Below are 23,935 nucleotides of genomic sequence, written 5' to 3'. Positions count from 1 at the left end.
GTGTAATTGCAGGAGTAACCTTCCAAGACAACTCACTCCTTGTCTGACCTACACTCTGTCCCCTTTTGTACTAGTGTATTTGGTCTATAGAAGAAGCCAATGTATCCATATTATTCCAAGAGGAGTGTGTAATTATGCCTGTTATCATGTCTGTATGATCTATCTCCTTTTGTCTCTGTTATATTCATATTTTTCACATTTGTTTTACACACAGCACAGCCAGAAGTGGACTGGCCACCCCTCTGAGCCTGGTTCCTCTCTAACCCGGTACAGCCAGAAGAGGCCTGGCCACCCCTCGGAGCCTGGCTCCTCTCTAACCCAGTACAGCCAGAAGAGGCCTGGCCACCCCTCGGAGCCTGGTTCCTCTCTAAACCGGTACAGCCAGAAGAGGCCTGGCCGCCCCTCGGAGCCTGGTTCCTCTCTACCCGGTACAGCCAGAAGTGGACTGGCCACCCCTCGGAGCCTGGTTCCTCTCTAACCCGGTACAGCCAGAAGTGGACTGGCCACCCCTCGGAGCCTGGTTCCTCTCTAACCCGGTACAGCCAGAAGAGGCCTGGCCACCCCTCGGAGCCTGGTTCCTCTCTAAACCGGTACAGCCAGAAGAGGCCTGGCCACCCCTCGGAGCCTGGTTCCTCTCTAACCCGGTACAGCCAGAAGAGGCCTGGCCACCCCTCGGAGCCTGGTTCCTCTCTAACCCGGTACAGCCAGAAGAGGCCTGGCCACCCCTCGGAGCCTGGTTCCTCTCTAAACCGGTACAGCCAGAAGAGGCCTGGCCACCCCTCGGAGCCTGGTTCCTCTCTAACCCGGTACAGCCAGAAGAGGCCTGGCCACCCCTCGGAGCCTGGCTCCTCTCTAACCCAGTACAGCCAGAAGAGGCCTGGCCACCCCTCGGAGCCTGGTTCCTCTCTAACCCGGTACAGCCAGAAGAGGCCTGGCCACCCCTCTGAGCCTGGTTCCTCTAGGTTTCTTCCTACATTCCTGTCTTCTAGAGAGTTTTTCCTAGAAACTGTGCTTCTGCCTCTGTATTGCTTGCTCTCTGGGCTTTTAGACTGGGTTTCTGTAAAGCACTTTGTGACAAATGCGGATGTAAAAACGGCTTTATAAAGTACATTTTGTTGATTGATTAAATGAATAGTCTCTGTACTAACAGACATACTATACTCAAACACGTTATATAAATGGAAGTTCCCTAATTTGAAGACCAGGTGAGAGAGTCTCAGGAATATGTAGCAGTAGCATAGCCAGAAATGATATTCACTCTCGCTGGTGGGCAAAAATAACTAACTGAAAGTCACCCCCAATAAGCCACAAATATGACCGCATTGAGGCATATGTCACTGTGTTTCTATGGATATCACTGCCTACTTATATTTGTTGATTTAGCAAACGAGACAGCACATAATCCAGTCCCTTTATCACAGTCAACACACCTATATTTTAGCTTTAATTAGCTTTAAAAAACAAAACTTTCTCAGCCACATGGCAAAATGTGTAGAATAGCATGAGATTAGCGATAAAACTGCACATTTTTCTCTTTGCCCTAATTTGAAGACCAGGTGAGAGAGTAAAGTCAAATCAAACATTATTTGTCACATGCGCCAAATGCAACATGTGTAGACTTAACCGTGAAACCCTTACTTACAAGCCCTTAACCAACAGTGCAGTTCAAGAAGAAGAAAATATTTACCAAGTAGAATAAAATAAAAAGTAACACAATAAGAATAACGAGGCTATATACAGAGGGCACCGGTACCGAGTCAGTGTGCAGGAGTACAGGCTAGTTGAGGTAATCTGAACATGTAGGTGGGGGCAAAATGACTATGCATAGGTAACAAACAAACAGCGAGTAATAGCAGTGTACAAAAGGGAGGGGGGGGGGGGGTGTCAATGTAAATTGTCTGGTGGCAATTTTATTCTTCAGCGGTCTAATGGCTTGGGGGTAGAAGCTGTTGAGGAGCCTTTTGGTCCTGGACTTGGCACTTCGGTACCGCTTGCCGTGCGGTAGCAGAGAAAACAGTCTATTACTTGGGTGACTGGAGTCTCTGACAATTGTATGGGCTTTCCTCTGATACCGCATATTATATAGGTCCTGGGTGGTAGGAAGCGTGGTCCCAGTGAGGTACTGGCACATTCGCACTACCCTCTGTAGCGCTTTACGGTCAGATGCCATACCAGGCCATGCATACCATGCTCTCGATGGTGCAGCTGTAGAACCTTTTGAGGATCTGGGGACCCATGCCAAATCTTTTCAGTCTCCTGAGGGGGAAAAGGTTTTGTCGTTCCCTCTTCACGACTGTCTTGGTATGTTTGGACCATAGTTCGTTGTTTCAAGGAACTTGAAACTCTCGACACGCTCTACTACAGCCTCGTCGATGTTAATGGGGGCCTGTTCGGCCCGCCTTTTCCTTTAGTCCACATTCAGCTCCTTTGTCTTGCTCACATTGAGGGAGAGGTTGTTGTCCTGGCACCACTCTGCCAGGTCTCTGACCTCCTCCCTAAAGGCCGTCTCATCGTTGTCCGTGATCAGGCCTACCACTGTTGTGTCGTCAGCAAACTTAATGATGGTGTTGGAGTCGTGTTTGGACACGCAGTTGTGGGTGAACAAGGAATACAGGAGGGGACTAAGTACACACCCAAGTGTTAAGGTTCAGCGCGGCAGACGTGTTGTTGCCTACTTTACCACCTGGGAGCGGCCCGTCAGGAAGTCCAGGATCCAGTTGCAGAGAGAGGTGTTTAGTCCCAGAGTCCTAGCTTAGTGATGAGCTATGAGGGCACTATGGTGTTGAATGCTCAGCTGTAGTCAATGAACAGCATGGCGCTGAAGAACATGGCTGATGTTTTACATTCTCCCAACCAGTTGTGCTATTTATTTAAAAAATTTTGCATTGTGTAACTTATTTATTTTACTTATTGTGTACATAATGTTGCTGCTACCGTCTCTTGTGACCGAAAATAACTTCTGGGCATGAGAACAGTGATTACTCACCGCAGACTGGAAGAAACTTTTTCCTTTAATGAGTCCAACAAGAAGGATATCCTGCTTTCACTGGAACAGGCCCGGATCCATGCCTTTTGCGTGAAGAAAGGACGCCGGAAAAGGGGCTGCAGATTTGTCATCCTTCTGAGAATCGAGTAAACTCCCAATGCCTTCCGTTCTTCTTGCAAACGTGCAATCATTGAAAAATAAAATTGATGACCTACGATTATCCTATCAAAAGGACATTAAAAACTGTAACATCTTATGTTTTATGGCTGAACGAAGATACATACAATATAGAGCTAGCGGGATTTTCCATGCACCAGCACTACAGAGACGCTACCTCTCGTAAGACAAGGCGTGGGGGTGTGTCTTTTTGTCAATAACAGCTGCTGTGCAATGTCTAATATTAAGTTGCCAAGAGTTCTCATCTGTATTATTCGTAGCTGTCTATTTACCACCACAAAACTAAGCTGGCACTAAGACCGCTATTAACCAACTCTATAAAGGCCATAAGCAAAGAAGAAAATGCTCACCCAGAGGCGACGCTCCTAGTGGCTGGGAATTTAATGCAGGCAAACTTAAATCGTTTTTACCACATTTTTACTAGCATGTCACATGTGCAACCAGGGAAATAAATCCTAGACATGTACTCAAAGCATGCACGGACCAACTGTCAAGTGTCTTCGCTGACATTTTCAACCTCTTCCCGACCGAGTCTGTAATACCTACATGTTTCAAGCAGCCCACCATAGTCCCTGTGGCCAAGGAAGCTAAAGTAATCTGCCTAAATGATTACCACCCCGTGGCACTCACGTCGGTAGCCATGAAGGGCTTTGAAAAGCTGGAAAGGCTGGTCATGGCTCACATCAACAGCATTCACCTGGCCACCCTAGACCCACTCCAATTCACATATGCCAGCAGCATACTACCCTGCATCCTACTGCTGGCTTGCTTCTGAAGCTAAGCAAGGTTGGTCCTGGTCAGTCCCTGGATGGGAGATCAGATGCTGCTGGAAGTGGTGTTGAAGGGCCAGTAGGAGGCACTCTTTCCTCAGGTCTAAAAAAAAAATATCTCAATAGCCCAGGGCAGTGATTGGGGATGCTGCCCTGTGTAGGGTGCCGTCTTTCAGATGGGAAGTTAAGCGGGTGTCCTGACTCTCTGAGGTCATTAAAAGATCCCATGGCACTTATCATAAGAGTTAACCCTGGTGTCCTGGCTAAATTCCCAATCTGGCCCTCATACCATCATGGTCACCTAATAATCCCCAGTTTACAATTGGCTTGTTCATCCCCCTCCTCTCCCCTGTAACTAATTCCCCAGGTTGTTGCTGTAAATGAGAGTGTGTTCTCAGTCAACTTACCTGGTTAAATAACAGTAAAATGAATAAATCAAATAAATTACTGCTAAAACAGATCCACAGATGATGCACTCAACAATCTTAATTGCACTCCACACTACCCTTTCTCACCTGGACAAAAGGAATATCTAGCAGTAGCATAGCCAGAAATTACATTCACTGTCATTGGTGGCCAATACTAACTGACTGAAATAAGAGTGAATGTCATTCCAGTGCACTGAAAGCTATTCATTCTATCTGATGTTGTTTGCATGTTTAGGTAAAAATACATATGATGTCCCCTTTGGAACACTGACAAGTAGAGAGCATTCCATGTTTTATTTGTATTATTTTGTTGCTCAATCTGATTGGGTGGGTCTTGGGCTGGGTGATAGCACAGTGATGATCAATGAATTGATCGTTTTTGAAAACATTCCAAATACATTTGAGCTATGCAATTCAATTGTTGGTCATAGTTGAAAAGTCATTACTAATTGATTGTTTCAATACTGATCCTGATATGGTAGCCAGTTCCTCTGAGTAGCCATTCCATTATCAGTCCATGATGTACCAACTTTACAATGAAGATAACAAAGAGACAATGGATATGTAGGTCAAACAGGATGTTGTGTGTGTTAGCTAGTTTTTTCAGAATGCCGTCCCAATGTCTGGATTGAATTGATTTTAAGTAAAAACCTACAAGTGCCAAGCTGGACGTGAATCAGACTATCCCGCAGGTGAAAAAGCTGGATGTGGAGGTCCTTGGCTGGCGTGGTTACACAAGGTCTGCAGTTGTAATGCCGCAGACCTCATGGAATGAGATTCGAAATTGCTATGAGATTCGAAATTGAGCTCAGGTGCATCCTGTTTCCATTGATCATCCTTGAGAAGTTTCTACCACTTGATTGGAGCCCACCTGTGGTAAAAGCCTACTTTTTGAAGTGATTTGTTTGATTATCAGATTCAAATATCATCACACAACACCCATGATATGTGAAACTGAGCCTGTGCAGACTGCAAAAACAACAGTAAACGCAATCAAATATGTACATGCCACAGTATCCCATCTTCGATCAGTTCAGTCTCTCCCCCGCTACAGGCCTTAGAGCTGGTAGTGTACTCTAAGGCCCAGTCTCTCCCCCGCTACAGGGCTTAGAGTTGGTAGTGTACTCTAAGGCCCAGTCTCTCCCCCGCTACAGGGCTTAGAGCTGGTAGTGTACTGTAAGGCTCAGTCTCTCCCCCGCTACAGGGCTTAGAGCTGGTAGTGTACTGTAAGGCCCAGCCTTCCCCTCGCCACAGGGCTTAGAGCTGGTAGTGTACTGTAAGGCTCAGTCTCTCCCCCGCTACAGGGCTTAGAGCTGGTAGTGTACTGTAAGGCCCAGCCTTCCCCTCGCTACAGGGCTTAGAGCTGGTAGTGTGCTGTAAGGCCCAGTCTCTCCCCCGCTACAGGGCTTAGAGCTGGTAGTGTACTGTAAGGCCCAGCCTTCCCCTCGCTACAGGGCTTAGAGCTGGTAGTGTGCTGTAAGGCCCAGTCTCTCCTTCGCTACAGGGCTTAGACCTGGTAGTTTACTGTAAGGCCCAGCCTCGAGCCTCTCCCCTCCCAGGGACAGCTGGCACTTAGCTGATGACAGAGAAGGCTTAGCTTCAGTCAGACCCTCTCCATGTTCACTGCCGCCACTGCATCAGTGTGTGTGTGAGAGAGACAGAGAGTGTGTGTGTGTGAGCATATGTGTGTGTGTGTGGGTCAGTCAGAGAGAGGGAGCCTGTGTCAGAGAGAGGGAGCGTGTGTGTGTGTACACACGTCCATAGCGAACCACCGTGCTTGTTTCAGCAGATTTAATCTTTCCTCCAATTACAAAGGAAAATGTCAACCAGAGATCTTCAGTGATTCACAATTATGCTGCCTGCACTAGCCAACGCAGGTGGAGTAGAGAATTGTCGGCTAGGCCCGTTTTAAATGAATTATGTTTGAATCACTTTGATTAATCAGATTTGGAATGTGTCCGTGATGTGAATGAATCTGAGATAATCAAGTTGTGGATAATTTAACAACTAATTTTATAGAAATGGAAGTGCACCTAGACTGTCACAGAAAGACAATTAGACATGTAGACAATAATAGACTACTGTAAGTTAACCGTGAAAACAGCAGGGATATTGGAAAGTGGCAGTAGATGAGATAATGGTAGGAGTTTTTCTAGCCAATATGCTTCTGCTTGCCCGTTTGTAATTTAGGCTGAGGTACTGTTAAGCACTTTGTGACAACTGCTGATTGTAAAAATAGCTTTATAAATACAGTTGATTGATGGCATTGTTATTGGTAACTGGGATGTTCTTTAGGGGGACAATAGGGAATTCCATGAGGCAAAATCTATTACAATATCCCATAATATCAAAGTGCAATTATGTTTTTAGACATTTTAGAAATTATTAAAAATGTAAAGCTGAAATGTCTTCAGTCAATAAGTATTCAACCCCTTTGTTATGGAAAGCCTAAATAAGTTCAGAGGTAAATATTTGCTTAACAAGTCACATAATAAGTTGCATGGACTCACTGTATGCAATAATAGTGTTGAACATTATTTTTACATGACTACCTTATCTTTGTACCCCACATATGTAAGGTCCCTCAGTGGAGCAATGAATTTCAAACACAGTGCCAAATAAACACGGGAGTTGCTTACCAATACAACATGGAATGCTGCTGCTGAGTGGATAGTTACAGTTTTGAATTGGAAGTGTCCGGTGCGAGAGGCAGATTAAATTGGCCAGAGCTAGAGTAGTGCAGGTGTCGTATGCTAAGACAGTGAAGGAAGTAGAGGAGGATGGGTCAAGTGTGAGGTATCCTGAGAGGATTCCAGTGAGTAGTAGATTTGTGCCAGCACAGAGGATTTATGCTTCAGTAATGTTGGATTCTTAGCATTCATAGCAATGGTCTATCAACTGTACTGCATAAATGGAATGTAAATCACAGAAAATAGATGTTATGGTGGCAGCTGCAGAGATGTATTTGGGTATACGAGATTTGACTTCAGAAGAGTTACGAGCTGTTGGGATGGTGCAGGCTGTTGGGATGGTGCAGGAGCAGCTAGGGTCAAAGTAGTGGAATTAAGTTTTTAATGTAGGGTAGGTGGTGGTGTCTAGAGCTATATTTCACTTTGTTAGAGGAACTAATGAAGAGACTTCATGTAGGCCGAGACTGGCCTCACACTCCAGTTCAGTAGGTGGTGGTGTATCCGCCAACCAAATCCCAAAGAAGATGTTGAAGGATGGTGAAAGTGCAGGGTGCTCTTGATGCGCCTTTCCAATAAACATCGAGGGTCATATTCTGGTGACATGATGATCAATGCTTGACTGCTGTTTGACAAGTAAAAATATTCTATAATAGTCTCATCATCATATCAATAATAGTCTCATGTAGACTAGCCTACCCGCACAGACTACGCGCACTGTATCTGCCAGCTGTTGGCTAGAGCACATGTGCCAAGACCAGAGTGGGCATATTTGTTATTTAATGCAACAGTTTGTGCCAAAACTATCGGTAGAGTTGATAATGTATGGAAACACATCGAACTTCTAGATGTTAATTCGGTCATGAAAACTTGAGCAAAAAAGTACATTCTGTGTGCACTGCGTCCTCAGTGCTTAAAAAAAAATCCAAAACCGATACAGTGGGGCAAAAAAAGTATTTAGTCAGCCACCAATTGTGCAAGTTTTCCCACTTAAAAAGATGAGAGAGGCCTGTAATTTTCATCATAGGTACACTTCAACTATGACAGACAAAATGAGAAATAAAATCCAGAAAATCACATTGTAGGATTTAATGAATTTATTTGCAAATTATGGTGGAAAATAAGTATTTGGTCACCTACAAACAAGCAACTTGCACAGTTGGTGGCTGACTAAATACAGTGCAGCAAAAAAGTATGTTTGGTGGAAACAGCAACTAGCGGGAAAATTTGCATTTCCTCTATGCAGATTTTTTTATAGTCACATGAAAATCTGTCGCCAATTGGATGGAAACCTACTGTTAATTTAACACTTTCAATATATTTAACGTCACGTAAAAATGTATTTCAAATACATGTAGATATATTTGCATCTTTGCTAAAATGCATGTAATGCCAAAATGCATTGCAGAGATACATGTACAGTACCAGTCAAAAGTTTGGACACACCTACTCATTCCAGGGTTTTTCTTTATTTTAACTATTTTCTGCATTGTATAATAATGAAGACATCAAAACTATGAAATAACACATATGGAATCATGTAGTAACCAAAAAAAGTGTTAAACAAATCAAAATATATTTTATATTTGAGATTCTTCAATTTAGCCAACTTTTGCCTTGATGACAGCTTGCACACTCTTTGCATCATTCTCTCAACCAGTTTCATGAGGTAGTCACTTGGAATGTATTTCAATTAACAGGTGTTCCTTGTTGAAAGTTAATTTGTGGAATTTCTTTCCTTCTTAATGCGTTTAAGCCAAATCATTTGTGTTGTGACAAGGTAGAGGTGTTATACATAAGATAGGCAGCGGGCTGTCATGTGCCTTTTACTGAGGAATGGCTTCCGTCTAGCCACTATACCATAAAGACCTGATTGGGGGAGTGCTGCAGAGATGGTTGTCCTTCTGGAAGGTTCTCCCATCTCCACAGAGGAACTCTAGAGCTCTGACGGGTTTTTGGTCACCTCCCTGACCAAGGCCCTTCTCCCCTGATTGCTCAGTTTGGCCGGGCGACCAGCTCTAGGAAGGGTCTTCGTGGTTCCAAACTTCTTCCATTTAAGAATGATGGGGGCCACTGTGTTCTTAGGGACCTTCAATGCTGAAATGTTTTGGTACCCTTCCCCAGATCTGTAGCTCAACACAATCCTTTCTTGGAGCTCTACGGACAATTCCTTTGACCTCATGGCTTGGTTTTTGATCTGACATGCACTATCAGCTGTGGGACCTTATATAGAAAGGTTGAATTGACCACAGGTGGACTCCAATCAAGTTGTAGAAACATCTCAAGGATGATCAAAGGGTCTGAATACTTATGTGAATACGTTTCTTATTTTAAATACATTTGCAAACATTTCTAAAACCCTGTATTCTCTTTGTCATTATGGGGTATTGTGTGTAGATTGATGGGGGAAAAAATGTTTTTAATAATTTTGTGAATAAGGCTGTAACGTAACTTGAAAAAGGTCAAGGAGTCTGAATACTTTCCAAATGCGCTGCATATTGCACTATTTTATGGCTGAGTATGACACTTATAGTGTCAAAACTCACACAAGACAAAAAAAATCCATTACATCATAGCCTACAGTTGAAGTTGGAAGTTTACATACACTTAGGTTGGAGTCATTAAAACTAGTTTTTCAACCACTCCACAAATTTCTTGTTAACAAACTTTAGTTTTGGCAAGTCGGTTAGGACATCTACTTTGTGCATGACACAAGTCATTTTTCCAACAATTGTTTGCAGACAGATTCTTTCACTTATAATTCACTGTATCACAATTCAAGTGGGTCAGAAGTTTACAGTGCCTTGCGAAAGTATTCGGCCCCCTTGAACTTTGCGACCTTTTGCCACATTTCAGGCTTCAAACATAAAGATATAAAACTGTATTTTTTTGTGAAGAATCAACAACAAGTGGGACACAATCATGAAGTGGAACGACATTTATTGGATATTTCAAACTTTTTTAACAAATCAAAAACTGAAAAATTGGGCGTGCAAAATTATTCAGCCCTTTTACTTTCAGTGCAGCAAACTCTCTCCAGAAGTTCAGTGAGGATCTCTGAATGATCCAATGTTGACCTAAATGACTAATGATGATAAATACAATCCACCTGTGTGTAATCAAGTCTCCGTATAAATGCACCTGCACTGTGATAGTCTCAGAGGTCCGTTAAAAGCGCAGAGAGCATCATGAAGAACAAGGAACACACCAGGCAGGTCCGAGATACTGTTGTGAAGAAGTTTAAAGCCGGATTTGGATACAAAAAGATTTCCCAGGCTTTAAACATCCCAAGGAGCACTGTGCAAGCGATAATATTGAAATGGAAGGAGTATCAGACCACTGCAAATCTACCAAGACCTGGCCGTCCCTCTAAACTTTCAGCTCATACAAGGAGAAGACTGATCAATGATGCAGCCAAGAGGCCCATGATCACTCTGGATCAACTACAGAGATCTACAGCTGAGGTGGGAGACTCTGTCCATAGGACAACAATCAGTCGTATATTGCACAAATCTGGCCTTTATGGAAGAGTGGCAAGAAGAAAGCCATTTCTTAAAGATCTCCATAAAAAGTGTTGTTTAAAGTTTGCCACAAGCCACCTGGGAGACACACCAAACATGTGGAAGAAGGTGCTCTGGTCAGATGAAACCAAAATTGAACTTTTTGGCAACAATGCAAAACGTTATGTAAAAGCAACACAGCTGAACACACCATCCCCACTGTCAAACATGGTGGTGGCAGCATCATGGTTTGGGCCTGCTTTTCTTCAGTAGGGACAGGGAAGATGGTTAAAATTGATGGGATGATGGATGGAGCCAAATACAGGACCATTCTGGAAGAAAACCTGATGGAGTCTGCAAAAGACCTGAGACTGGGACGGAGATTTGTCTTCCAACAAGACAATGATCCAAAACATAAAGCAAAATCTACAATGGAATGGTTCAAAAATAAACATATCCAGGTGTTAGAATGGCCAAGTCAAAGTCCAGACCTGAATCCAATCGAGAATCTGTGTAAAGAACTGTAAACTGCTGTTCACAAATGCTCTCCATCCAACCTCACTGAGCTCGAGCTGTTTTGCAAGGAGGAATGGGAAAAAATTTCAGTCTCTCGATGTCCAAAACTGATAGAGACATACCCCAAGCGACTTACAGCTGTAATCGCAGCAAAAGGTGGCGCTACAAAGTATTAACTTAAGGGGGCTGAATAATTTTGCACGCCCAATTTTTCAGTTTTTGATTTGTTAAAAAAGTTTGAAATATCCAATAAATGTCATTCCACTTCATGATTGTGTCCCACTTGTTGTTGATTCTTCACAAAAAAATACAGTTTTATATCTTTATGTTTGAAGCCTGAAATGTGGCAAAAGGTCGCAAAGTTCAAGGGGGCCGAATACTTTCGCAAGGCACTGTATATACACTAAGTTGACTGTGCCTTTAAACAGCTTGGAAAATTCCAGAAAATGATGTCATGGCTTTAGAAGATTCTGATAGGCTAATTGACATCATTTTAGTAAATTGGAAGTGTATCTCTGGATGTATTTCAATGCCTACCTTCAAACTCGGTGCTTCTTTGCTTGACATCATGAGAAAATAGATCAGCCAAGACCTAAGAAAAAAAAATTGTGGACCTCCGCAAGTCTGGTTCATTCTTGGGAGCAATTTCCAAACGCCTGAAGGTACCACGTTCATCTGTACAAACAATAGTATGCAAGTATAAACACCATGGGACCACGCAGCCATCATACCGCTCAGGAAGGAGACGCGTTCTGTCTCCTAGAGAAATTTGGGGAAGTGGTTGAAAAACGAGTTTTAATGACTGCAAACTAAGTGTATGTAAACTTCCGACTTCAATTGTATGTAATAGGCCCATCTATTACAATGGTCAGATTAAAAAAAAAAAAATTTGTACCTTTATTTAACTAGGCAAGTCAGTTAAGAACAAATTCTTATTTTCAATGACGGCCTAGGAACTTTAGTTTTGGTTTTAGTTCTGCCTGTTCAGGGGCAGAACGACAGATTTGTACCTTGTCAGCTCGGGGATTTGAACATGAAACCTTTCGGTTACTAGTCCAACGCTCTAACTACTAGGCTACAGTGTCATAAAGTGCATTTTCTTAGTCCAAGTAAAGTGACACAGGAAGGTCATAATGCTTCATGACATTGTCATAAGGTGTATTTTCTACAAGTTATTTAAAATACGATGGAAAAAATTTTAAAGAATTAACTACAACAACAAAGGATTCAAGAAACAACTTTCAAACGAAAGGACATTTCTTGGCAGGGGAAAAAAAAATAAAAAAAAGTGGGTTTTGACACTCTTATGTAGGTGTCATAACCAGCCATAAAATAACGCAATATGGGTCACAACAGGTGAAAATATATGAGTCATGACAGTGTTATGACCATATTATGACATGGTTATGACCGTGTCATGACACTGGGTGTCAAGTAAAGTGTTTCTGATTTGACTGTTCAATGTTTCCATATTAAAATGAGAGTTCAGTTCACATAACAGATTTGACCTTAAAATGAGGGACAGACGTAAATGAATCACTAATAAATAAATAATAATCTTCAAAGCAACTTGGGCTTTGCAATGATGGTGAAATGTTTTTGTATTTTAGTGGGTTAAAATCTTCCTAGAATTTACAGAGGGCGCACAGAGGGACATGTCAAAATGCACTTTATTCATGTTGAAAATCAGATTAATTGAATTATCAATGTTGCCTATATTAAAGGGGACTTAATTTCATGTAACAGGCTTTGAAAATGAAATATTAATTTATACTTAACATATGAAAGAGCACTCATTTCGTGGAACGACCCAGTACAAATTAAGTGTTGCCCGTTGGACATTGGTTGCAATGCTCTCTTTAAGTTAATTTGTTTATTTGTCATATGCACATGAAAGACATGGATGTATCATGTTTGTAGTAATGTTTGTAGTAATTTAAATAAAATGAAATGCATGTTAGTGCTTTTGGTATTTGTCAAGTACAATAAAAATGCATTTTGACCAAATATATTGCAATGACTGCAGCTTATTAGAAGACTTGGGAGGCGTGGCTTGTAAGGGCATTGCTTTGGTTTAGTGCTTTCTTTATGTTATTTTGTATTCTCTGATTAAAGTTTAAGTTTGTACACGGCCATTTATACAGTTTTAATGAAACTGATATAAGTGTCTATGATACCAGAGCCTACTAAAGTTTAATTGTTAAGACTAATTTGCTACAATATGATTTGGCAAAGGTTTTATATTTGCCATACATTTTCATTTAAAAATATATTTCTTACGAATAAATTTGAATGAATGTTGGAACAAAACGTTTCTGCGTTTTAAAGAAATACAGGCCTACTACTTCTATATTCTTATACTCAAATAAGTATTTTTACATTCATCAGCTTCTTTCGGATTCTCCTGATCGATATTTCATTGGGGATGGGAGTAGAGAATCTCGACCAGATTACTGGTATCATAACTAATTGTCAAGGTAATAAGAGTTTAACTGATCTGCTTGCTGTTTAACCCTTTGGGTTTTTCGTTGCAATCATAGTTTAGCCCTCGGGAGCATGTTATCTCCCGTTGGGAACGTTTTAAGAAACCCAGCTGTAATCTTCAGGAACGCGTTAAATTCTGCCTTTATTTAACTAGGCAAGTCAGTTAAGAACACATTCTTATTTACAATGACGGCCTACCGGGGAACAGTGGGTTAACTGCCTTGTTCAGGGGCAGAACGAAAGATTTAACATATCAGATCGGGGATTCGATCCGGCAACCTTTCGGTAATCAATGGGGTGTATCGGCCAGTATCTTTTTATTGTCTCCATTTGAAACACCTGTTTTTTTCCCCTGAGAATGATTTCTTATAAACGTAGAAAACGCACATGAAACTGGATTTGGAATGCGCATGTACACGTTCTGTCCATTCCAATTTCCCCTTCCGATCCAGAGAGGAAGAGGCAAAGGGAGAGGTTTTACTCAGCCCAAAATCTGTCCACGAAGAGAGGAATTTTTGTATGGAGTTCAATGTTGAATTTGGACATACATGGCATTTCGGCAACTTTGAAAAAAACAACAACGTTATATCAAAGTTGTGCCTGTTGTCATAGAGATAAAGGACTCATCATGGATATAACCCATTTTAGCATGGACTTTGCCATTGAGGGCTTCCAGCAATTTGAAGTAGTCAATTGGATGGGGATTTTTAGGTGCAATCAGCCAATGAAAAATGTAATATAAAATTTACTATTTTAAAATGGAGATGTCCATGCTGTCACAGACGCCAAATAGCACAGATACAAAGATTTCTTTATAGCCTGTTCTTCGTGTGTATCTGCCCTCTCATTGGCTATAATGGTCCTACCTGATCCCGCCTCACCCTCTACCTCTTCCATTTTTGAGGCCATGTATTTCCATTGTTAGAGCGGTCACTCGACTATCTTGTCAATATAATATACAATTAAGAGGCGTCACTACAGTCCCTGGTTCGATTCCAAGCTGTATCACATCTGGCCGTGATTGAGAGTCCCATAGGGCGGCGCACAATTGGCCTAGCGTCGTCCGGGTTTGGCCGTCAATGTAAATAAGAATTTGCTGACTTGCCAAGTTAAACAAAGATAAAAAAAAAAATATTCTCTGCTAGCTCAGGCTCACGATTAGGGGATCAATGCAATATGTGACCACAAGGGAGAGCAGAATCTCCACTTTATAAATTAGTACATGGTAAAAAGTAAAAAAAAGTTGTTTTTAAACCTAACGATAACGGTCAGAACAAGACGTTATATATTTAAAACGACAATTGGCGCTGCATAATTTCCGAGCTATGAATTAATTGATTTAATTGCTTAATTTCATCATCATAATCCATCTTTAAAATCAATAAATGTAATCATGCTTTAAATTATACATTTTGCATGGATATTTTACATGTGACAAAGCTACGTATTTTCACTTAAATTCTAGGTAGCCTACTTGTTTTCTTGGCATGAAGAAACGTTAAAAGAGCAACAGATTGCTTTTGTGTGGCTTTTCAACAGGTTCTATTCAAGCCGATATGTGGACAACATATTTCTGCTGTATTCTTTTCGGGAAAAAGTAATCCTCTCCTTCTCCCCCAGACGCAAAACGCTTTCAAGACATTGGGTTTAGTGCTAGTGCATATTATGGCTCCACCCCCGCTACCTGTAAATCGCCCTCCCAGTTCCTTATCATCTTCCAAATAGATCTGACAGTCAGCCGCTATCATCTGGCCGCCACTGAAGCAAGAAGAAGACAAGAAAACCTATGGAAAGCATTATTGAACAGCTTTAATGAACGGAAATAAGTCATCTGCTGTCATAAAGAGAGAAAGTAGTAATCAACACCCAACGAGAGCGCTAAATGGACCAGAAATAACGGACTCAACAAGGTGGAGTTTTGTGAGTGAGGGCGAGGGTTACCATCGATTGCCTACGCGATTTGGTTACCTGATGGAGAAACAAGAACGACGTGTGACTCGAAGATAATTGCTGCCTTTCCTGGAAATATTGAACTATTACACCAAAAGAAACAACAAAGAAGAACAGCAACGGGATTTTCAATATGTAATTATATGAACGAGTTTTGAAGAAATATCTGATTTAGCATACAATTCGCATAAAACTTATTGTGCGATCTGTGAATGACTTCTGCTAATGGAACGATCATATCCTATCATTTGAAGTGCAGTTTCTGCGTCACAGGTCGCTGAGAACACAACATTTACATTGAAGGACTGATGTAAACGGACAGGGTAGAGTACAGGAAGGAAGGTTGGTAGTTAGTTGAAGCAATATGGCTGAATTGTGGGATATGGGGCACTGGCTGGAACTACCCATATCGTCTGGATACTAGTTATAGAACATGGAAACCTATCCCTGGGCATCAGTAGCCTCAGAATAATGCCTAAAGGTAAACATAGTTACTACCCGGACTCTCCCTCTATCCGCATATCCAAGACGGATGTGATCATCCCGTTCTCCCCAGATGTGCCCTGTGATAGCAATGGGCAGCGCATGTGGTGGGCTTTCCTTGCCTCCTCCATGGTCACATTCTTTGGGGGTCTCTTCATCATTCTGCTCTGGAGAACTCTCAAGTACCTGTGGACCGTCTGCTGCCACTGTAACACCAAAAAGAAGGTTGGTCATATTCATATGTCCACACACAGCACATTTCCAATGCCTTCATAACTTGTGACAGAAATTGACTAATGTCTATGTTGCTGTTTTAGTGTGAAACTTTGGCTTCATATCATTTGGATGCATATAGAATTGGGTATTTTCTTTACTATAGGCCTGTGACAGTCTGTGCAATAATGTTTCCCCACCAAAAATCACAGCCACATTGTTACCTTTCCCCCAAATGAAAAAACAGTTATAACATTACAATACAGTTATAACACCTGCATAACATTGTAACAGTGAAACTTGTGTGAGTTATTACATTCCAAGTGTATTTTATTAAGTGTGAATTAGAGTATATGCGTTTTAGATGTGCAGATCTTCTGTGTAATGATTTGGCATAATATTACTGAGGCTCTTGAGCTCTGCCTGTATTCTTGACACCTGTTGTTTCAAGTGAGAATTATTTGACCTGTCAGAAATCAGAAACTAATCATCATATCAAATAATTACAATACCGAAAGAATACTTTTTTTCATGTATTCATTATGAAAATGTTTGTTGGGAATTTTAGTTTTGTTTTTAGGAAATGTTTGTTTTGTTTTGAGGTAGGACACCATTTAAAAAACAAACACTCCGTGGTATATTTGGCCTAATGTTGAATGAACAAACACAGATGTATCACTTACAACCGTGTGTCATCTCGTTTCTTCATTGTCTGAAATTACACGAGCAGGTTTAGAACCAAAGCAACTTGTTAAAACCATTGTCATCTGTAGGCCTGTCATGTAGGCCTGTTATGTAGGCCGGTCATGTAGGCCTGTCTTAGCAATTGATGGATGAAAGGCAGCTGTGGTACTTCATACTATATATACATGCAGAATGTATATTCAGTTTATTTAATAGAAGTGTAACTCGATCAGACTGCGACAAATACACAAATTAACAAAAGGTGAGATTGCATCTGAAGAAATACTTTAGACACCTCTGGTTATAATGACAAACTTTTCCATGAAGCAATGTTGTCCAGGAAAATATGTAGGCTCGCAAACACGCACCGCACACACACAGTTAGTTGACAAGATTCCAACAGTTAGTCAGGAATAGTTTTCCCCAGTCTCTACCCTGGACACACCCCCACCACTGACAGCTGCTGTTCTATTACACCAGTCAAGCATTGTTGTGTGTCAAAGAGACATTCTTTAAAAGCATCATCAGTTGCCAGAACCATACTGTGTGTGTCACTAGAGTGACCAAATATCTATATCAATAGTTGATAAAGGTGTCAGCAACACTGACAAGTTGCTGTAAATTTACAGCAAAACTTTTACAGTTAGCTACTGTAAACCTACATTACAGTACAGTTGTCACGATCGTTGTATGAGTGAGACCAAGGAGCAGCGTGTTATGCGTACATTCTCTTTTAATGGATGAAACACTGAACAAAAACAACAAAATCAACAAACGAAACGTGACGCTATACAAACTAGTGCTGATAGGCACATAGTCAAGATCCCACAACACAAAAGAGGAAATGGCTACCTAAATATGATCCCCAATCAGAGACAACGATAAACAGCTGTCTCTGATTGGGAACCATATCAGGCCAACAGCCATACAAAACCCCCATGACATACAAAAACCCTAGACATACAAAAACTAGAGTACCCACCCTGACCTAACCAAAATATATAGAAAAACAGAGATATCTAAGGTCAGGCAGGGCGTGACACCAGTACTGTAAAGAGCAATGCATTTTGTGGGTTTAATGGCATTCCACTACACTTCACAGTAAAGTACTGTATTACCTGTTTTGCTGTATATTTACAGCAGCATACTGTGAGTTGTGGTGCATTGTGGGAGAATGTTGTGGGTGGCAAAATAATCTAGGGCACATTAACATATTTTGAGGTATGCCTTGTAAGATGCTATATTTGTTGCATTAGTGAGAATACTGTACCACAGAATAAAGTATCATACCATATTTTAAAAGAGATATATTTGGCCAGTAAATTGACAGTAATTTACTGGCTACTGTGCTGCCAGTAATTTACTGTAAATATTGCAGGGTTTTATTTACAGTGAATGCATGCTCACCACTAGCAGTTCAAACCTTCATCTTACTACTGCAGTTTTGACATTCCCATGGCTGTGTATGGACTGTGTTTGCAGTCTTGACATTCCCATGGCTGTGTATGGACTGTGTTTGCAGTCTTGACATTCCCATGGCTGTGTATGGACTGCGTTTGAAGTCTTGACATTCCCATGGCTGTGTATGGACTGTGTTTGCAGTCTTGACATTCCCATGGCTGTGTATGGACTGTGTTTGCAGTCTTGACATTCCAATGGCTGTGTATGGACTGTGTTTGCAGTCTTGACATTCCCATGGCTGTGTATGGACTGTGTTTGCAGTCTTGACATTCCCATGGCTGTGTATGGACTGTGTTTGCAGTCTTGACATTCCCATGGCTGTGTATGGACTGTGTTTGCAGTCTTGACATTCCCATGGCTGTGTATGGACTGTGTTTGCAGTCTTGACATTCCCATGGCTGTCTATGGACTGTGTTTGCAGTCTTGACATTCCCATGGCTGTGTAGGGGTAGGGGTGACAATTTTATTTGTATAATTCTGCTGTAAGAAGGGCAGCAGGTACCCTAGCAGTTAAGAGCGTTGGGCAAGTAACTGAAAAGTTGCTGTTTGAATCCCTGAGGCGACTAGGTGAAAAATGTCCCCTTGAGCAAGGCACTTAACCATAATTGCTCCTGCAAGTCACTCTGGATAAGAGCTTTTTGTAAATGTAAGAACCGGTTCATCTCAATTTCTGATTCTATAGGCTTGCTCTGGATTATGTCATCTGGCCGATCATGAATAACGTTACATTACTTAATACTGTTTGTTGATGAACACACCTGGTATCGCTTTATTGTACAACTAATGAGGTCAGCAGTTAGTGGTCAGGTTACTTTAGCAGATTATTAGATCACAAATGAAGTGCAATCAGTAGGGATACCTCCCTATAGTGCACTACTTTTGACCAAGGCCCATAGGGATCTGGTCAAAAGTAGTGCACTATATAGGGCATATGGTGCCATTTGGGACAGAGCCTTATTCTCATCCTCCAAACTTGGAGAAAAACTAATGCGTAAAACTCTACAGTACAGGTAACAATGCATCATAGATGTGGCTAGACATTGAGTTCTGTGTTTAATCATCCAGTGTAGTAATCACCTCCCAACCTAATGCAGATCAGTGAGAGAGATGGCAAAGAGAGGGAAGGACTTGGAACTTCAGTGATCTCTCTCGCTCTCTCTGTTTCTCTCCAATCGTTGTATCAACCATGTATAATATAGAGGATTCAATCACTCTAATGAGCATGGATCTATTTGACAACAAAGATTTGAGTTGGTCAAGAAAATAATAATCTTGTTTTGATGAATTATAGTGCTGAGATGACCACTGCTGTATGAGCCAACGCTAAGAGAACTAGACCAGTGAGAAGAGTAGTGTGTGAGGTGTGAACCAGTATGAAACGAGACCAGTATGAGATTACTGTAGTACTCTCACTCATGTATACATATACAGCTGGAGAGTAAAATACCCATCTAAAAGTCATTATCCTCACTAAGCTGTTTCGCATCGCCTGCCTGGACGGTTAATATGAAAATCATGATTATTTCTACTGTGAGGGAAATAATGCTTTGGCATTACTAAGGGAAATTACTAAGGGAAAGTGGTTATTTGACTATCAACCTGTTGCACTATAGTCTGTCTCCATACTGTATGTGCTGCTTGCAGCCCACTCTAAAATACATGTTTGGCATGACAATAAAGACTGACAGTGTTTTAACTAGTTTACAGATATGAAACAAACAGACAATCATGTCTCTCAAAAATATCAAATGACCAGTTTATGCAACAAAACCAACTTTATAAGAGGCTCTAAAGATATGTTCTATTTGACAAAAAATGAATGACGTAGAATAAGGCGTTGTTGGCAGAATAGATGGATGCAGTTCAATGCCTGATTAATATAGCATATTCACCAATACATTTCTTGGTAGTCCAACAAATATTGCTATCAGGTTGTAAATCACAGCTGACCTGGTATATTGTTTGCTGCAATCAGTTCTTCGGAGAGAGAGAAGGAATAGAGAGAGAGGGGGGGGGGCAAGAGAGAGGGGGGTAGAGGGGAGAGAGAGAGAGAAAGGGGGAGAAAGAGGAGAGAGAGGGAGAGAAAGTGGGGGGAGGGGAGAGAAAGAGTGGAGGCGAGAGAGAGGGGGAGACGGGGGAGAGACCGAGAGCGAGAGGGGGGAGAGATAGGGGGGAGGAAGCTGCTGGGGGGGGATGTCATGTCATTGGTTACAGCTAGTGATTTAAGGTTTGATACCGGAGCTCCGAGGCATGCGTCGAAATCGCTGAACAGTTTATCGCTTTATCAGAAGCATGTGATCAAGCTTTGTTTCGTCGAACAGCCACTTGATTGGTTTGGTAGAATACAAAAATGCTATCCTGTGCAGGCGCTATGGAGTGTGGGACGTTGTCTATAATAATTTGGCTGCTCTAAATGATTTTGATCAGCAGGTGCCAATAGTGTACACTGTGTGACTCAAAGCCTGGAGTAACAAACTTATTTTTGACACAATTGGCTGGAAATGCTCAATGCTTCAGGAAGGTTTGTTACCCCATCACTAGCTAGAGCTAGAGATGCAGGTGTCATCTGGTTAGTTAGCAAGAACTGTGAATCAGTTTGCTAGCTAGCAGGAAATGGGAATCAGTTTGCTAGCTAGCAAGAAATGGGAATCCGTTTGCTAGCTAGCAAGAAATGGGAATCCGTTTGCTAGCTAGCAAGAAATGGGAATCCGTTTTCTAGCTAGCTATGCTGAACTTGAAAGACTGTTATCCGCAGTTAGCATATCACTTAGTTGTCAATGAAATATATTTGGCATCAATCAAATGGGAGGGCAGGCATGTTCGCATTCAGTTGTCAAAACGTGGGTTAGGAAAACAATGCATTGGCAGGCAAGCTGCAGAAGGGCGAGCAGTCTACTATTCCTATTGTTTATCATTGCAATTTAGTCTGCCGACTACAAGCTCATTTTTTTGGGGGGGGGGAGGGTTTATCTACTGTTCCCTCCATAGATTTGAGCTCATCTTGCTCTGGCTAACAGTTGTTGATCTTGTTATTGTTGTTGTTGATGATGACGTTATTGTTGATGATGTGCATAATCAACAGAGGAAGCGAGACCCTACCTGTTCATGGTTGTTTGATCAATAGAACTGTAAAGTTCCCAAATCTAAGGCACTCCCGTGGTATTTACATATTTGCAGAAATCCACTATTTTGTGGCTTTTGGCGAATGCTTTCTAACGATCTAAAGTCACGCTGGTGCTACTGCCTGTAAACACAGTCCAGTTCAAAGGGAAGGATGACAGGCCCATGTGGCAAATGGCTTATTTAGCTCTGATTGGCTATGGCACCCCTGTCTGTGTAGAGTCTATCCTGAGGTGTGTTCAGTTCACTTGAATGTTTGCTATGTTACAGAACGGTTTGTACTGAATGGCACATTTCCCCAAAACATTCTTGAACGTTTTTGCACAGACTTTGAAGTACGTTTGCTCCTGTTTGTTGGGTGTGGCGAGGTGTACCTTGAAGCAATGAGTGACGTATTTAGAAGGGCAGTGGCCGTGCTGACAGCTCTCCCCAACCCACAACCCAACCTCTCCCCTCTTTTCAACTGGTCGTTCAGTACAGCACCGTTTCTGTTCAATTGAACGTTCCAGAACGTAGAAACGTATTGAACATAGCCCTGGACAAGACTTGACACATTTTTATTAGGTTTTATTTACTGTAGTGTCTATTAATTGTCCAAACGCAAGGCCGCTTTCCCACTCTATATTGCTATAGAATTTTCACAAAAGCCTTACTTTCATTCCCAAACATTCTATCAAAGTTTGAACATGTGAAAATGTCTATATCTAACTTCTCATACATAAAAAAAAGGCCTCATATTCTTTCAGCGGGTGTATATGAACTAATGAACTAATGAACTAATTTTTTTTGTCAGTTCCACTTTAAAGCACCATGAGAGACTGGAACACTAGGTAATGATGAGTAAGCCAGCGTTTTTTTTACCAGATCGAACCAATGGAACGAACATTAATCACTCTTCCTCTCCCGTGTGTCATCCAGCTCTCCCTTCCTTCTGCCCTCTCCTCTTTTGCATGTCACTCACTCACTCACTCCTGTCTTCCTCTATTTTCTCTCCCTCAAGAATCACACACCCACACACACAGATGTAATGTCAATCAGTCGACGGGCAACTGGCACATATGTATGTATACAATGAGAGTCCGTTTTTTTGGTTGCTAAGCAACAAGCAAAGTAATTCATTTTAAGTGAAAATCCTTCCCCTTATGCAATTGTCTAGGCTCAGGATCTAACAGAGAGCTGGTTAGTGTAGGAACAGGAACACCGTTTCCCACCCACCCCCACCCAATCTGTGCATGTGATTAGCATCACAAACAAAGCACCTAGAATAGAGCAGGTGCTTTTAGTGTTTCATAGATGGAGGCTGATAATCTGTTCCGTTTCTCCTTGTTGTTTTTAAGTTGGCCTCTCTGTTTATGAGGGAGATATCTCCCCCCCACTCACCCACTGCAGTCCTGAAAGGGGAAGCTCCAGGCTGCTCTTTGAGGTCTAGGCTGCATCCCAAATGGCACCCTATTCCCTTTATAGAGCAGTACTTTTGACCAGGCTAATAGAGAGCTGGTCAGAAGTAGGGCACTATATCGGGAATATGGTGCTATTTGGGACACAACCCCAGATTGACTGTATTCTCTGCCCTCATTACCTCCCTTTTAACATGTCTGAGACAACTGGATAGGTCAAAACAATCTCTCACATTGATTTCACTTAGGCCTATACAGTCCAATCAGATCTGTGAAGAGGAGTGAAGGAGGGTAGAGGGGAGGGAACATCTATCCTGGAATGGAACACCACAGTGTCTGCATCCCAAATGACACCCTATTTCAGAAAGAGTGCACTACTTTTGACCATGGTTCTGGTCAAAAGTAGTACACTATATAGGAATAGGGTGCCATTTTGGATGCAAACTATACCTGGCAATGGGAACCTGCTGCTACTGGTAAGCAGGATTTGGTAGTCAACTTTCAAAATGTAATCTGTTACTTTTGGTGATGCAATTTATTTATTTTTTACTTGTTTTTAATTTCACCTTTATTTAACCAGGTAGGCTAGTTGAGAACAAGTTCTCATTTACAACTGTGACCTGGACAAGATAAAGCAAAGCAGTGCGACACAAACAACAGTGTTACACATGGAATAAACAAGCGTACAGTCAATAACACAATAGAAAAAAGAAAGTCTATATACAGTATGTGCAAATGGCATGAGCAGGTAAGGAAATAAATATTCCATAGTAGCGTAGTAATTACAATTCAGCAAATTAACACTGGAGTGATAGATGTGAAGATGATGTGCAAGTAGAAATACTGGTGTGCAAAAGAGCAGAAAAGTAAATGAAAACAATATGGGGATGAGGGAGATTGGATGGGCTATGTACAGCTGCAGCGATCGGTTAGCTGCTCAGATAGCTGATGTTTAAAGTTAGTGAGGGAAATATAAGTCCAGCTTCAGCGATTTTTGCAATTCGTTCCAGTCATTGGCAGCAGAGAACTGGAAGGAAAGGCGGCCAAAGAGGTGTTGGCTTTGGGGATGAGATATACCT

The 23,935-nt window shown here is 41.7% G+C and overlaps 1 protein-coding gene across 2 annotated transcripts in view; it reads left to right on the top strand.

Annotated features, from left to right (window-relative positions):
• The first annotated feature begins 15,260 nt into the window (after positions 1–15,260).
• LOC139382018 (calcium-activated potassium channel subunit alpha-1a-like) overlaps positions 15,261–23,935 on the top strand; it is a 201,392-nt gene continuing 192,717 nt past the window's right edge. The window contains exon 1 of one of the 2 annotated variants that reach the window (XM_071125935.1): positions 15,261–16,206. In XM_071125935.1, coding sequence (XP_070982036.1) covers positions 15,970–16,206 — 237 coding nt within the window. In that variant the 5' untranslated portion in view covers positions 15,261–15,969. The remainder of the gene's footprint in view (positions 16,207–23,935) is intronic. The other variant, XM_071125934.1, reaches the window with a different exon arrangement.

Source organism: Oncorhynchus clarkii, chromosome 23, assembly GCF_045791955.1.
Source record: "Oncorhynchus clarkii lewisi isolate Uvic-CL-2024 chromosome 23, UVic_Ocla_1.0, whole genome shotgun sequence".
In the NCBI taxonomy this organism is placed as follows: Eukaryota; Metazoa; Chordata; class Actinopteri; order Salmoniformes; family Salmonidae; genus Oncorhynchus; species Oncorhynchus clarkii.
Note: the sequence above shows the minus strand (reverse complement) of the source record. Positions and strands in the feature narration are given on the sequence as shown.